The following is a 15,465-nucleotide window of genomic DNA, read 5'->3' as shown; positions in this document are numbered from 1 at the left end:
GTGCAAATATTTTATCAGCAAAAAACAGGAAAATAACGATTTCTCCCAACTTATCAGGATCAAAATATAAGCCCATATAAATGTCTAAAATTTTGCGATTAAACCATTCAAATTCATCATCAGATGTCAGAGATCTATCAAAACAGCAATGCTAAGCAAAATTCTAGAATGTACTCTTCTCTAATAACCAAAATTCCAACTTAAAAAAAAAGGCATAATTTCATAAAATAGGCTAAAGGATCCACAGTCCTACCACGAACAAAATTAATCCCCTCCGGCCTTCTGATAAACGTAGGTCAAGCCACACTTTCCACAGTAATGGCGATCAAAATGGTTGGCCATGAATGTCCCAGCTCCGCACTCCTGATTCGGACACTCCTTCCTCAGCCTCTGAACCTTCCCGGAGTCGTCAACCTTGTAGAACTGCAAGAGAGCAAGCTTGACCTTCTTCTTCTTGTGCTTGATCTTCTTGGGCTTGGTATAGGTCTTCTTCTTTCGCTTCTTCGCTCCTCCTCTGAGACGAAGAACCAGATGAAGCGTCGATTCTTTCTGGATATTGTAATCGGCCAGGGTTCGGCCGTCCTCAAGCTGCTTTCCCGCGAAGATAAGGCGTTGCTGATCGGGAGGGATGCCCTCTTTGTCCTGGATCTTCGCCTTCACATTGTCGATGGTGTCTGAGGACTCAACCTCTAGGGTTATGGTTTTCCCAGTTAGGGTTTTTACGAAGATCTGCATGGCTGCAGATCGAGCAAGACGGACTGACGAAGGAGAAGCAACCAGCGAACTATTGGAAGATTGATTTGGCGGAATATTGGCCTTTTATATCAGCCTTTTCTAGGGTTAGGGCTCGCGTTCCTGATCTTGGGCGTATGCTTGGTCATCCGTCCGCGTCCCCCGTCATCTATCCATCTGTAGGTGCAGAGCCGTCTGATGACAGGGAACCCTCAGATGAGTATAAGTCGGGTCGCACATAATTGAGATATCACGTTGAGCATCCATTTCTTTTGGCCCAACACATGCTTAACCAAATACAACTAGGCTTGGGCTTGGGCTCAATTTGGGTCGGGCCAAAATCATGTTATCCGATGCTTCAAGCCTTCAACTCAACCCAAAATTGGCCCAGCCCAATTGTAGCCCTAGATCTGCTCCTCACACAGCGCTCGGCACATCCCATCATGTATCGGGAACATCTCCCGTAATTAGGTGTAAGATGTGTTATGTGAGGGGTAAATCCCAGTGGGAGTGTTCATGGGACGGTTTGGTTTGGTTCCAAATTGTTTAGTCAATCGAATTTATTTGATCAGGTTTAGGAGTTGGTCGTCAAAAACCGATTGACCAATGGTATAAATCAACCAATTCGGGTTGTATTGATTTGAGTCAGTTTTTTGTTTGATTGGTTTGTTCAAAATATTTAAATTTTAAGGTTAAATTTAAATTTGAAAGAAATGTAATGATATTATTAAAAAAGAAAATTTTCAATATAAAAATATTTTAACTTAGAAAATGAGAGTTTTCCTTTTTTTTCATATTAAAAAATATACAATATTGATTTTATCTATAATCGGGTCAGCCCGGTTATCTATAACTTAGAAAATGGTCGATGCGTTACTTTTGTATTAGTTTTGGGGTTTGACCTATTTCAGGGGACCTATCATACTAGGGAAAATGAAGTGACTCCCGTACAGGTTTGATTAAAACGATGAAGCGTCCAATTAGATACGCCAAACCTTCACTTCTCACAGAGAGTAGCTCACAGTCACACCTTAAAACATCCTTTATAGCTTTCATTGAAAATATCTTGGTATTTATGTGCTTTATTTCATGGAAAATATTTCCAATGCCAAGGTTGCAAGGTAATGTTTGACATTGTGTGTATGGGCTTGTAGTACTGAAACTCTTTGCAGGCAATGGAGTAGGGAGATGTTTCAAATTTATGGCTCCAAATTGGTTGTGAGGTTGGTGCAAGGCGCACTTTGTGATGTGCAAATCCGAACTCATTTGTTTGACATCACCTTTGTTTTTGTTTTGGATTAACGGACAGAAGAAAGAACAAGTTCAATAGTTCAGAGCTCTCGTAAAAGAGTACAGGTACAAGTGCATTACCAATATAGACCTGTTTATGGCCGGGTTTGAACTGGACTTTTGCCAAATTTTGAATGAACTTGGCCCAAAGCCCGGCCCGTGAATAGGTCTAATTACCAAGCCTCCCAGGCATCAGGCCTAGGTTGCAAGGGGACTGAAGTTGAACTTGTTTGCAGTTAGGGTGTAACTTTTCCAGATTAAGGTTGGGATTTTGTCAAAATTTCAATAGGCCCAATTCAAAACCCGAGCCCAAAACAATGTAACCCGTTAACTCGGGCCAACCCGACTTGCACCCCTAGTTACAGCCTTTCATTGAAACATCTCCCTTTGAATGATAATTTACCAGTTGGGTGGTGTTTCAAATTTATGCCTCCAAGTGCTCTTGAGAGATGTGTGTGGCATATGTTGGAAGGGCCCAATAGCTATATTTGCTTTTTTGGGTATTCTAGTCAAAATACCCTCTAATACCTAGGGGTGTAAACGGATAGAATTTGAATTGAATTAGGCAATATCTGAATTCGAATTTGATATTCAGATTCAATTCAATATCCAACTAATATTGAAAATTAATATTCAAACTCAATTAAAAAATCCGACATTCGAATTTGATTAAATATTCGAATATTCGATTTAACTCAAATTCAACCGATTAATTATTTTAGGTAATTAATAAATATTTTTTATATAAAGCATATAAATATATAAATTATTTTTATAGAATTTAATTATTATACATATGTATTATATAAAATATTTAAATATTTTATATATAATATATAAGAATTAAATAATCGGTTGAATTCAGATATTATTGAATCGAATCAACTCATATCCGAATTCAAATCCGATTAACTGTTTAATATTAATAAGATATATGAATTAGACCTATTGAATATTCGAATTATCCAAATTCGATTTGATTATGTCGAATCTCAAATTTGAAATTGGATTCTTGAATACCATTGACACCCCTACTAATAGCTATAAGTTGCCACTTGGGGTTAGTTATGTATTTTAGATCATTGGGGATGTCAAAAATGACTTAAATGCCCCCATGCCCTAACTACTATATAACTAGTTTAGGCCCTTTAGGGGTATTTAAGTCAAATAACATACAACCTCTGAAAATGACCAAAATATTCCTTTCAACAACTATAACTAGTTTAGGTTGGAGGGTATTTTGATCAAATTAACCCCTCAATTCATATAAATACCCATATCCTCCCTTATTCACACCACAACAACTCTCATATTCTCTTACATATTCTCATACTCTATTACTCTCTACATTGGTGGTTTTTCCCAAAATCCTTTTCCTTTTGTTGATGAAGCTCAATCCAATAATACTAGGTTTGAGATTGCGGAATTTCCTAGAAAAAGGGGGAGAAAGAGCAATTTGCAAAAAAAAAAAAAAAAATGCAGACATTATTTTAGTTGCCAAAGTAGTGGTGGCACTAGCCATTTGTTTAGACACGTGGCATCTCATTTAAAATAGGGAAGAGGAGGATAGCTGCTTGAATGATAAGCTATATTGTATTTATTTTTTGGGGAAAATTCCACTTTAGTGCCATGAACTTTGGGGGTAGTGTCAAGTTAGTACTCAAACTTTCAAACATGTCATTGTAGTACCTAAACTTTCAAAAAGTGTCAAGTTGGCCCCTACTGTTAATCGATCGTCAATTATCTATTGAAAATGTCAAAACTACCCTAAAAAAAAATACATTGTTCATTGTCTTCTACCTTGAGACTAAACCGATTGAGGTGTTTGAGATTCTAGACTAATGAAGTCATTGTCTTTTACCTTTAGATCTGAAACACATTATTGTCTAGTTATTTCTTTGCTTTCAGTTGTTGTTTCCCTCTATCATATTTCATGTTTTTTTCTCTCTCTTTTCTTTGAAGATAATCGATTCGGTCTCAACGTAAAAGAAAATGAATAATGTATTATTTTGAAGGGTAGTTATGACATTTTCAACAAATAACTAACGGTTGGTTAACATCATGGACCAAGTTGACACTTATTGAAAGTGTAAGCATTGTAGTAAAATGTTTGAAAGTTCGGGTACTACCCCCAAAGTTTAGGGTATTAAAGTGGAATTTTCCCTATTTTTTTCAAGCTTTTTTTTATATACATTAGATTTGAAATGACATTTTTGTCCACCTTAGGCTCAGTTTGGAAGGAATACAAATATAAATATATACAATACAAATACATACAAAATAATATAAAATATAATGTTTTATACTCTACAAATTTGTATTTATACTCCTTCCAAGCTGAGCCTTACTGTCTATTACTATTCATGTTAATTTCCCATTATATGTCTTTTATTTATTTATTTCTAAGTTTCCTTAGTTTAGGAAAAGATGAAAATTGTAAAATTGTAAAAGAAATAAAGTAGGCATGGCCTACCATGACCTAGTTCCTTAAGCCCAACCTGACTGGGTTGGGAACCAAGTCATAGGCCGTGTCGGGCTTGACCTGAAAGGGGGACTATGCTGCCCAAGCACAGCCCGCCAAGGCCCGAAGCCCGATCTGACATGACACAAATGGCATTTGGGCCGGCTACGATCCGTGTCGTGACAACACAACATGGGCTTAGATGTGTTGCCCATGAATTGTTCCAACATCCTTACCTACGGTACATTAAAGTTGTGGGTTGAGAATATCTCCATTATCATTCAGGGGAGATGTTCATGTTCCCAATAAATAGCGATAGGTAGAGATACATGAAAACAATTTGTGGTAGCAGATCCAAAGTGGCAGTGACATTACATGTCTACCTTGTTGTTTCCTATCTACTATGCAGTACTACATATTGACAACGTACGCACTAACCACTGAATTGGGATATGCTCTAATTAACGCACCTTACAGGAATCTCATAATCACATCCCACTTTGTATTGAGAAATGACAATAGCTCCCATGAGTAATAAACATGCGGTTGGTGTGAGGTGCGGTTCGTGAGAAGCAAATCCGGACTCCAAACCACTAAGCAGTGGCAGTCTAGCAGAGCTCAAATGTGTTGTCACCACTCTCATCAGACCACAGCAAAATCATGTGTATTATTGTCGACCGCCCAATAAAACATGAATACGTCATCGGTTTAGAAAAAATCAGTTGACCTGTATCTCCAACAAACACGTGTCATATAATTTCACCATAACCCCTAATAAAGATCTGGTGTCTGATGTGGGTGGCTCATGTCGCCGATACAAAATCAGGAAAAATAAAAGCGGCAAATTTAGGTAACACAAATTACAGTTAAAATGTAGTGTTCAGTGTTCACTTACGATTATATCTTATAGTTACTGTTGAATTAAGTCCCCAAATGGTATATTTACTTTTATGTAAAAAAATATGTATAATCATTATGGCTGACTGTTGACGAGTGACGACCAATAAGGGTATTTCAGACTTTTTGGGTGAACGAAAATGCAAATCCTCGATATAGATTTTCTTTTCTTTTCCCTTTTTTTATTGGTTTTTTGGATAGAGATAAATTCCGAAAACAAATAAATAATGGCACACCGCGAAAAAACCTGCAAAGTAGGAGCCGTTTATTGAGCTTCTCACCCACCATTTTAATGACATTCTCTTCTTTGGATTTTTTTGCTTTGGAGTTTCGATCGATGTATTTGATCGAGTAGAGGAGAGCCGAGCAATCTTAATAAACGACGGCAAGGAAGAAGGAGGAGGAGGAGGAGCTCGCAGCAAAAGAAGAAACAAGAAGGAAATGCATTCCCTGAGCTTAAAACTTTTCACAGGATTTAACACAGGAACGAGGAGACCTTGGCCGGGTGGCCAACGGAATTGTAGAGATATTCCAAGAACATGTAAGATCATTGCTTCATCCTCCGAGAACAGTGGAAGCGGAAAAGCAAGTGAGACCACTAGTTCTTTTGTTTCCCGTAGTCAAACCTATGCCTTTTTGAAGCAGCAGATGGAAGTCGCAGCGAAATCCGAGGTGGGTATTTCCACACCCATGCTTTCTTTTTTTTTTTTTTGTTGGAATAAATGTTTAAATTCCATGAAAAGGTTGCATCCTTTTCTTTATGTATTGATATTTGACGATTCTAGTGCTTGGTCCATGGATTCTTTGAATATATTTTGATCTGGATTAGCTCTTGCTAGTTTGGACGTTGGGTAGTTTTCACCATTTTTATTCCTTTCCTTTTGCGCTCTAGTAATGGTTCACGAAACTCTGTTTCAAACTAATTCTTATAGATGCAATTCTCCCCTTTCAGTGCGTTCTGCGACCTCGTTATCTAAATTACTTATCATCTTGTTCTTTACAGTGCATGCCATCCTCATACATGCCTGCTGATACTTGTGCCAAAATTCAAAATTTCTATTTCTTTCCTACTGAGGAATTCGAGGACACAAAATAGCTGCATTTTCTTCCCTCGATTTTGTTGTTCCGTTCTGTTTCACTTTGACGGTTTAATCCCCCTTCCCCCCGAAACTTTTGCCATTATTTTATCCCTTTTTCCCCTTAAATTGTCATTTTGATGCCAATATGTTTTTTGCCCCATAGGGCTACACAACCGGGAGGTAGGCCGGTAGTCCATCCCCCAAAGGTCATAACTCCCCACCCCCCAAACCCTGGTGTAGGCGGGATTCGATCCCAAGTGTAAACAGTTGTTGTTTTTTTTTTTTTTTAAATGCCAGTTGTTAAGTTCCTTCTTTATGGGTTGTTGCATTTTGGCTGTGTTTCTATATTATACATTTACAAAAAAAGGAGGAGAAGAAAGAAGAGTTTTTTCCCCTGAAAATAGGAATAAGGAAGAGATGATCTAAACAATGTCAAATCACAACAACTTTGCATTTGATATGGTTTGTACCTTAATTTCCTGCTTCTTATTGACCTTGAGTCCTGCTAAGATTCAGTGGGTTCTGAAGGTCGCTGGTTTCTCTTTTATAATGTGAAACCTCTGGAATAGATGCATTTTCTTGCCAAGACACGAGCATGAAAACAAGAAGGCAAAGAGAAACCCATGATCTGGATAAAAACAGCCTCCAAACATCCCAAGAATGCGAAAAACAAGAAATTAACCTGGTAGGGCAGGGCCTTAGTACATCTTCTACTCACCACACTCCTCAAATGATCAGCTAGATCATTTGCATATCTACCACCCACCATTGGAATCACTATCACTATTTCATGCAATGGAGAATGTTAATTGGAGCACTATTGATGCTGAATTAATAAAATCTTTTGAAGGGTGGACACTGTTGCAGAGAGTAACTCAGGTATTGTAGTTTGTCAGAGAATTGTAAAGAAAGAGAGAGACTCATTGAAGCTTTCTCGCTTCAGGAAAAGTATGAACTTCTTGTGTATGAAGTATGAAGTTCTCATTCTTCGATGTCTTGATGTCCACAAATGATATGGAATACCACATTGCAAAAAGGTAACTTTCTGATACAGATGAGGAAGAAGAAAAAACAGGTTTGAAATTTGGAGTTTCTTTGGGCAAACTGGGTTTTCAGATGTAAGGTCCATGAGGTTCCTATGGTCCCATTAGTTCTGTCTAGGTGATATTTAGAGGAGGCCATAACAAAAAGATTTATGGTCTTGGGCTATTGATAAGATCAATGATCGATAATTTAGAGAGCTTTTGGACTTTTGAAAAAAGTTATAGTTATAATCAGAAGTCTCTCTCTCTCTCTCTCTCTCTCTCTCACACACACACACACACACTTTTATTTCTTCTTCTAAGTGATCCATCTACTTAGGCTTCTCTTTTGATGTAGAGACTAGTTTGTGTTTACTTGATTTCTGCATATTCGTGTGTATGGTGGGTCAGGATTAGTTAAGTTTATATTATTCTTGGATTGAAGGGTTTGAAGTTTTATTAGTATACACAATACATATAAAATGGTTCATTTTCAAGTCAGATCTGATTCTTCATACGGGTCCTTTATTACCCTTTTTTTTATCAAGCCATTAATTTGTGTATTTGTTGTTATTGTAGGATTACAAAGAAGCTGCAAGAATTAGGGATTCATTGAGGTCATTTGAAGAAGAGGAGCCTGTATTGCGCCTTAGGAGATTGATGAAGGAGGCAGTTGCTAACGAGAGGTTTGAGGTACTAGTTTTGATTCACAATGACTTATCTTCTTTTACTAGTTCTAGTTTTTCCCTTTAACAGGAAAAATCAGTCATGCAGTGGAATATCAAGAATCCATCACTATTTCACATTTATGGAGAACATAATGAAATGCAGATTTTCATATAAGCAATCCTTCAACCATCAGAAAAATATATCATAAGCCGATTCTTATCCCTAATTCTTGAAGTTTACCCATTGAGCAATTTTGAGATCCAACATATTCGTTATGGAAAAGAATCTCTTCCTTGAGAATAAAACAGAAAGTTTTGAAATTAGTAGTCTACTTTGAAATCTGAAGACATTATTCTTAGCAATATGACCAAAATTGTCCTGTGTGCTATTTTTTCTACTTTTCTGCCTTATTGGGTGTATTTTCTCCAGGATGCAGCTAGGTATCGAGATGAATTACAATTATTGGCTCCACATACACTTCTTAAATGTTCAAGTGATGCAACTACTCTGGTATGACAACCATCTGCTTCCTGTAGCATTGGTTTGATTAGTTATCCATGTTTCTGTTTAGATTTTCTGTTTAAATTTGGTTTGTTTGAAGAGGAAAATGTTTTGGACAATCTGTTCTTTAAGGTTTGTATTAGATTTGACAGTTTGTTGAACCAGCAAAACACCATATACTTGGAAATTGTATCTAATTTAGAAAAGTTATGTATCACTTCTTGATCTATTGTGGTCTTTTTCATCTGGGTTTGCTGCTGCTAATGGCACTATACATTCTTTTCTTTCTGGCCCAACTTCTCTACTCTCTAGGTCTAGGTTGAACCTGTTCTTTCTTTCTCCTTGACTATGCACATACATCAAGCTTTTAGGATGTGTTTGGTTTGAAGGAAAAAGTAGGGAAAGGAAGGGAAATGTAAGGAAACATTTACAAATATTGTATAGGTTTCCTTGCCTTTCCCTTCCTTTCCCTACCTTTTCCTTCAAACCAAACATAGCCTTAGGGAAACCATTAAGAAAATCTCAGCTTGCATATTATACACATAGTAGGGATAACCTGTTGAATTAGAAAACTAGTGGGATCAATATGGACCATTTGACTTTCAAGTTTCAATAAACAGAAGCATTGAGTTCTTATATTTCCTAGCTGTAGGTTAATGAACATGTGTTTTTCTCTTTCCAAGAAAGATTCCTATGTAATAGACACAGATGTCCAGCTGAGACCAACTGCATATTTAAGGAATTTATACAAATATATGATACGTAATTGTATTTATTGTATATACGTGTGATAATAGCCTACCCCCTTTAATTGGGTTAAGGCATGACGCATGATGATGATGATGTATATATGTATATAATGTATATACCTATTTTATTTCTGGTACATGAATGTTCTGGATCCAAAGTCCAAACTGTCAATCTAATAGTAGACTGCAGACCCTACGGATTGGCCACATATTTACTCATCCCAGTCCATGTTAACCATATAACCGACTTGTATTAGAGTTTTCATTAACTATCCAAAATTTCTTTTTTTAAGTGATTTAGAAGTTTCCAGTCCCAGAAAAGGGCCTGTTTTGGACATTTGGCAAGGGTTTTTAAGCTAAAGTTTATCCCATGAATAGAGGTTGGAGGGGTGAACATATAGCACCATTCTTGGACCCTTAACCATGTCACCAAACAAGGGATTCATGGGCCAGTTGCACTTGTCTAAACAACTCAACTTTGGAAAAATTGCCTATGTTGCATGAGTTGCATTCAAAGATGGATCTTGTGCTTCAAAAAAGATCCAGTCATGCTTGATGCAACCTGATATAATTAACAATGTGCACCTTTACCAAAAACTATTCCAAAATAAATTTTAGAATTTTTTTTGAGAATTAAATTTTAGAAAACTGCTAGTAAGGGGACTCCAAGGTGGTCATAAGCTGGTTGCAAAACCCAGAATCAGTAGTGTGGTGCTTCAGAAATGAGGTTAAGAAGTTCAAGTTTCTAACAAGGAATATGTGCTTTAAATCCATTTTCAGAAGGCCATTAAATGGGAGGGTGTGGTTAGAAGGGTTGAATTGGCCAGATTTAGGGGCAGAAAATAGACAGAGGTTGGAAAGGAGGTTTGAAGTGGAGGAAATAAAGGAAGTTGTGTTTTCTATGGACAAAACAAAAGCTCCAGGCCCAGATGGTTTCACAATGGCCTTTTACCAAGACTGTTGGGAAATCTTGGAGAGGGATTTAATGTTAGTGTTTGATGAATTTCATAGGAGGGGAGTAATTAATCCTGGGATGAACTCCACCTTTATTGCTCTAATCCCAAAGAAGAAAGATGCCTCTCATCCAAAAGATTTCAGACCAATAAGTTTGGTAAACATTCTATATAAGATAATTGCAAAGGTATTGTCTCTAAGGTTAAAGCAAGTTATGCTTGATATTATTGCACCTAACTAGGGAGCTTTTGTGAAGGGTAGACAGATAGCTGACCAAATATTAATTACCAACGAGAGTGTGTAAAATTTCAAAAAGGTCAAAAAGAAGGGGTGGTGTGCAAATTGGACCTAGAAAAAACTTATAATTTGGTGGATTGGTCCTTTTTGAAGGAAGTGATGGGTAATTTTGGGTTTGGGGAAAGATGGTGTAAATGGATCATGGGTTGTGTCAGAAACTGTCATTACTCTATGTTGGTAAATGGGACAGTGGTAGACTTCATCCTAGCTATAAGGGGAATAAGACAAGGAGATCCACTCTCTCCCTTCTTGTTTACCTTGATTGCTGATGTTCTGGGACGATTGATTCATAGAGCATATTCAAGGGGTGGAGGTTAGGAAGGGAGGAGATCCCACTTACCCACTTACAATTTGCAAATGACACAATACTTTTTTGTGAAGGTGGAAATTTGAGATGGATCAGGAACTTGAAAATGGTAATACAACTCTTTGAACAGATGTCCAACCTTAAAGTGAATTTTGAGAAGAGTTGTGTAGTGGGAGTGGACATGGAGGATGGGGAGATCATGGAATGTGTGGAGCTATTGGGATGTGCAGTATTAAGTTGGCCCTTGAGTTATCTAGGCTTACCTTTAGGAGACAACACTAAGAAAGGTAGTTTCTAGAATCCGGTGGTGGAAAGATTTGAGAAGAGACTTGCTTCCTAGAAAAAAAACTCTCTCCTGGTAGGAGGATCATACTAATTAGGGCTACCCTAGCCAATTTACCCATCTTCTTCTTACCAGTGTTCAAGATTCTAGCAAAGGTGTCTAATAGTTTGGAAAAGATGATGAGAGACTTTCTGTGGGAGCTGGGAGATGAGAAGAGACCATGAGTGGAGTGGGAGGTGGCTGTTAGAAGCACAAGGTTAGGAGGTTTAGGGATTGGGAACATTAGAAAAAGGAATATGGCTTTACAGGGGAAATGGTTATGGAGGTTCTCTTTAGAGGAGCTATGGGCTAAAATAGTGGTGAGCATTCATGGGCTGGAGGACAATGGATGGGATGCTGAAATTCTGGCAAGGACTACAAGTGCTTCACCTTGGAAAGCCATCCACGACCTGTTGTCTGTCTTTTCCCCTTTGATCAGGTATGATTTAAACTCAGGCAACCTCATAAAATTTTGGGAACAGACTTGGGTGGGGAATTCCCCATTGAAGGACAAGTTTCCATCTTTGTATGCTCTCTCTGACCTAAAAAATGAGCCCATTATCTTCTTTCATTGTCCCTTCATCCTCAAATTTTGGGTTTGGATGGAATCTAGGATTGAGAAGGGCTGTTAGAGATACAGACTTGAACAACACTTTTTCTCTCCTAGGTATTCTTGAAAATGTTATCTTGGACCCAACAAAGGAAGACACCAGAATTTGGACCCCCACCCCCTCAGGTTCCTTCTCTTGTGCCTCCTTCTTTAAAGCCTTGACTAAGCCAGGCAACCCCGTAGGCTTATCTTTCCCTGTTAAAGAGATCTGGTGCAAGCCAATTCCTCCTAGGGTTGGGAGTTTTTGTTTGGAATCATTTCTGAATAGAATCAACACTATTGATCTGCATCAAAGAAAGAGACCCAAGACATGTTTATCCCCTCATAGGTGTATTCTCTGTAAAGCTGATGGGGAGACTGGTTTTCACCTTTTTGATTTCTTGCCGGTTTACCAAAACTATTTGGGAATGGGCCTTTTCCCTCTTTGGGCTTGGGTGGAACCCCCCTATGAATGTGCAGAACCTCTTTTATTCTTCATTTTTTAGGTGGCATTTGAAGAGGGGTAGGATTATGTGGAGATGCCCAAGGGCTGTGGTGTGCTGGTCAGTTTGGGAAGCAAGGAACTCAAGACTTTTCTCTGAAAGAGAGAGAGAAGTGTTGAAACTTGAAAATTTGATAGAGCTGATTCACATTTGGGTCGTTCAGTGGCTGAAATCCTCAGACCTATTCACAGGTTTTACTATGGATGATCTGCTGAGGAAATGGAGAGAGATTGCTAGCTGTGCCCATGTCAAAACGGGTCTAAGTCTGTCTTGGACCCCTCCCCCCACTGGATTTATAAAGCTGAACTTTGATTGTAGTAGTAGAGGGAATCCTGGGCAGTCAGGCATTGGGGGTGTATTTAGGGATTTGAATGGGACTGTTTTATCTCTGTTCTCGGGCCCAATTGGGGTTGGTGACTCTCTCAGGGCTGAGATCTTTGCAGTCTTGGGAGGTGCCCAAAGAGCAAAGGATATGAACATTAGAAGGCTTGCAATGAGGGGATTCAGACGTGGTGCTAGGGTGGCTGCAAGAAGACATGGTGGTTTATGGAATTACAACAATGAAAGGAGAAAATTCAGATGGCTGGTTAAAGACATGGAAATAAAGTTCAGTTGGGTGAAGAGGTCTGCTTACTTGTTTGCTGATGGGTTAGCCAAGCAAGGGGTGGTCAGGGTATCTATATTTCGGGCTCAGTTGTAATTCTGGCTTTTCTCTCTTTGGGGGTTCTTGCCTCTGCTGGGGAGTTAAGAGAGTTTATCTCCCCCTCTGTAATTTATTATCCTGTTTGATTAATAAAAGTTTTGTTATTGAACAAAAAAAAAAGGAATATGTGCATGCGAATACAATGGGTGGGGAGGTCAGCAAATGCTTTGGCTGATTGTCTAGCCTTGCAAGGGGCAGCTAGGGAACTGTTGTTTTGGCACAACTGTAGCTTGAATTCTGTTTTTTTCATTTGATAGGAGAGGTCGCAATTCATGTCTTTCCAAGGGTTGTTTGTACTAGCTCTTATCCTTATTCTAATAAAAGAAGTTATTACTTATAAAAAAAAAAGTAAAAGCTATATATCTCTTTAATTCTCACTCACAGGCAAATGTTAATATTAATATTTCCAACCACTGAAATTCACATGATATCATCATTCTTCATTTTTCAATAAGTTTTATGTACTAGTTTTCCTTCTTGCTTTGCTTTTTTCTAAATACTTGGATTCATGAGTTTATAATTGCAATCTTTTTACTCTGCATCTTTTTATTAAACTTAATGGTTCAATTATATTAAAAAGGTTTTCTTTTCTGGTATTTAAGGGGATCAGAGTTCAAGTCAGGAGTGTCTATATTGAGGGGCGGAGTCAGCCTTCAAAAGATCAGTATTTTTTTGCATACAGGATAAGAATTACTAATAATTCAGACCGTCCTGTTCAACTTCTTAGAAGGCATTGGATCATTACTGATGCCAATGGGAAAACCGAGAATGTCTGGTGATCTCTCTCTCTCTCTCTCATATTTATCAATGTGAAATATTTTCTTTTGTCTTCATTATTCTCTTCTTGGTGCATAACTCTATTATGGGCATATGATGAAAATGATTTTAATTTGAAAATTTCCTGTTTTTCTTCTGGCAGGGGAATTGGTGTCATAGGAGAACAACCTGCCATTCTTCCAAAGACTGGTTTTGAGTATTCCTCTGCATGTCCACTAAGCACCCCTACAGGGAGAATGGTAAGATCGAAAATCTCCTTAGTAGCATATCCATGGGACTTTTTTCAGTCTCTAGTAGTTTATTCTATAGGAGCTTCTGTTTAGGGAATCAAGTACTTTCTACACCTAGTGCAAATGTACTCGTGCAGATAGCTCTATTCTTATTATCATTGATTAGGTCTGCTTCTTGGAATTAGAAATGTAGTTTCAGATTATAGGGTCAGGTTTTGCTGAAGTTATCCTATAGAATCCTGAATTTGACATTTAAAAACTGACCAAAATTATGAGGATGATGAAAGTGTGTAGCAGACCCATATAATTAGGACAAGGCTTAGATGATGATTAATGTTTTTGTCCTCATTATCGATAGTACTACTATTATTGTTGTTGTTGACCAAAATGTTAATACATCTATTTCAATGCAGGAAGGTGAATTTGAAATGAAGTACATTGATCGAATAAATACAACATCAATCAATGTTACTGTTGCTCCTTTTGCCCTGTCCATCATTGGAGATGATACGGATATCGTCTAACCACATGAACATAAAGATCCAATTTTGGACTTGAGGGATATAGAAAGAAGGCACCCCTAACAAGCATTATGTTTTTGTGCCAAAGAGAAAGCAAAAAACTCATTGTATGTTTTGCCAATTACAGTGGGATGCTTACACCTATCCCTTCCCTTGCTTGTATATTTGTTTATGGAGAGTTGTTGCACTAGTTCATGGGACGACCCCCAAGTCATAAACTTATAGAGTTTGCTGTAGTATCAGAAGTCTGTAGATGTATACTACTGAAAACCTTCTCAGTTCTCACAATATAGTTCCAATGGATTACACTGGCTTTCGCATGGATTACCCAAAGTGTTTGTTTGGTGGGAGAGCGGGTTTTGTGACTTGTGAGACCTATATTAGATCCCTTAGACTTGTGGGAAAATTGTATACATTAATTAGGAGTGGATATGAGAAAACTGTTTGGGCACATCCCTATTTTGACTTTTATTATTATAATTTATAAACAAACTTTTTTTTTTCTTTCGTAGTGTTCCCTAATCACTATGGATGTGTCTGGTTTATCAAAAAATGGATATATGCGCAAAATCAGAACCTAAAGTTGCTTTATCGAATGTTATTCTGAAGGTTTTGATCTTGGGGTTTGTTTAGTCTATGTTTGGTTTGAAGGAAAAGGTAGGGGAAGGTAGGGAAATCTTTACAAACCTTGTATAGGTTTCCCTGTCATTCCTTTCCTTTTCCTACCTTTTCCTTCAAATAGAACATAGCTCTAGTTCATAGTTGGAATCCGAATGGGAACCGAAATGGCCTATTCCCTCCACCTGTTTGGTTCGGAATGGAGAATATCATTTCATCAGCAATAGGAATCAGATTTTGATTC

General features: G+C 37.8%; 2 protein-coding genes across 2 annotated transcripts; one reads left to right on the top strand and one right to left on the bottom strand.

Annotated features, from left to right (window-relative positions):
• Positions 1-67: 67 nt before the first annotated feature.
• On the bottom strand, positions 68-813 carry LOC104591414 (ubiquitin-ribosomal protein eS31 fusion protein). The gene has a single exon (XM_010250215.3). The coding sequence runs from the start codon at positions 733-735 to the stop codon at positions 265-267; it is 471 nt and encodes a 156-aa protein (XP_010248517.1). The 5' UTR covers positions 736-813; the 3' UTR covers positions 68-264.
• A 4,818-nt stretch (positions 814-5,631) lies between these two features.
• LOC104591415 (uncharacterized) lies at positions 5,632-15,105 on the top strand. The gene is made up of 6 exons (XM_010250216.3): positions 5,632-6,052; positions 8,061-8,174; positions 8,580-8,660; positions 13,678-13,850; positions 13,995-14,091; positions 14,496-15,105. The coding sequence occupies exons 1-6, from the start codon at positions 5,822-5,824 to the stop codon at positions 14,604-14,606; spliced, it is 807 nt and encodes a 268-aa protein (XP_010248518.1). The 5' UTR covers positions 5,632-5,821; the 3' UTR covers positions 14,607-15,105.
• The last annotated feature ends 360 nt before the right edge of the window (positions 15,106-15,465 follow it).

The sequence above is a fragment of the Nelumbo nucifera genome, chromosome 4, assembly GCF_055504915.1.
Source record: "Nelumbo nucifera cultivar China Antique chromosome 4, China Antique-T2T, whole genome shotgun sequence".
Lineage (NCBI taxonomy): Eukaryota > Viridiplantae > Streptophyta > Magnoliopsida > Proteales > Nelumbonaceae > Nelumbo > Nelumbo nucifera.
Note: the sequence above shows the minus strand (reverse complement) of the source record. Positions and strands in the feature narration are given on the sequence as shown.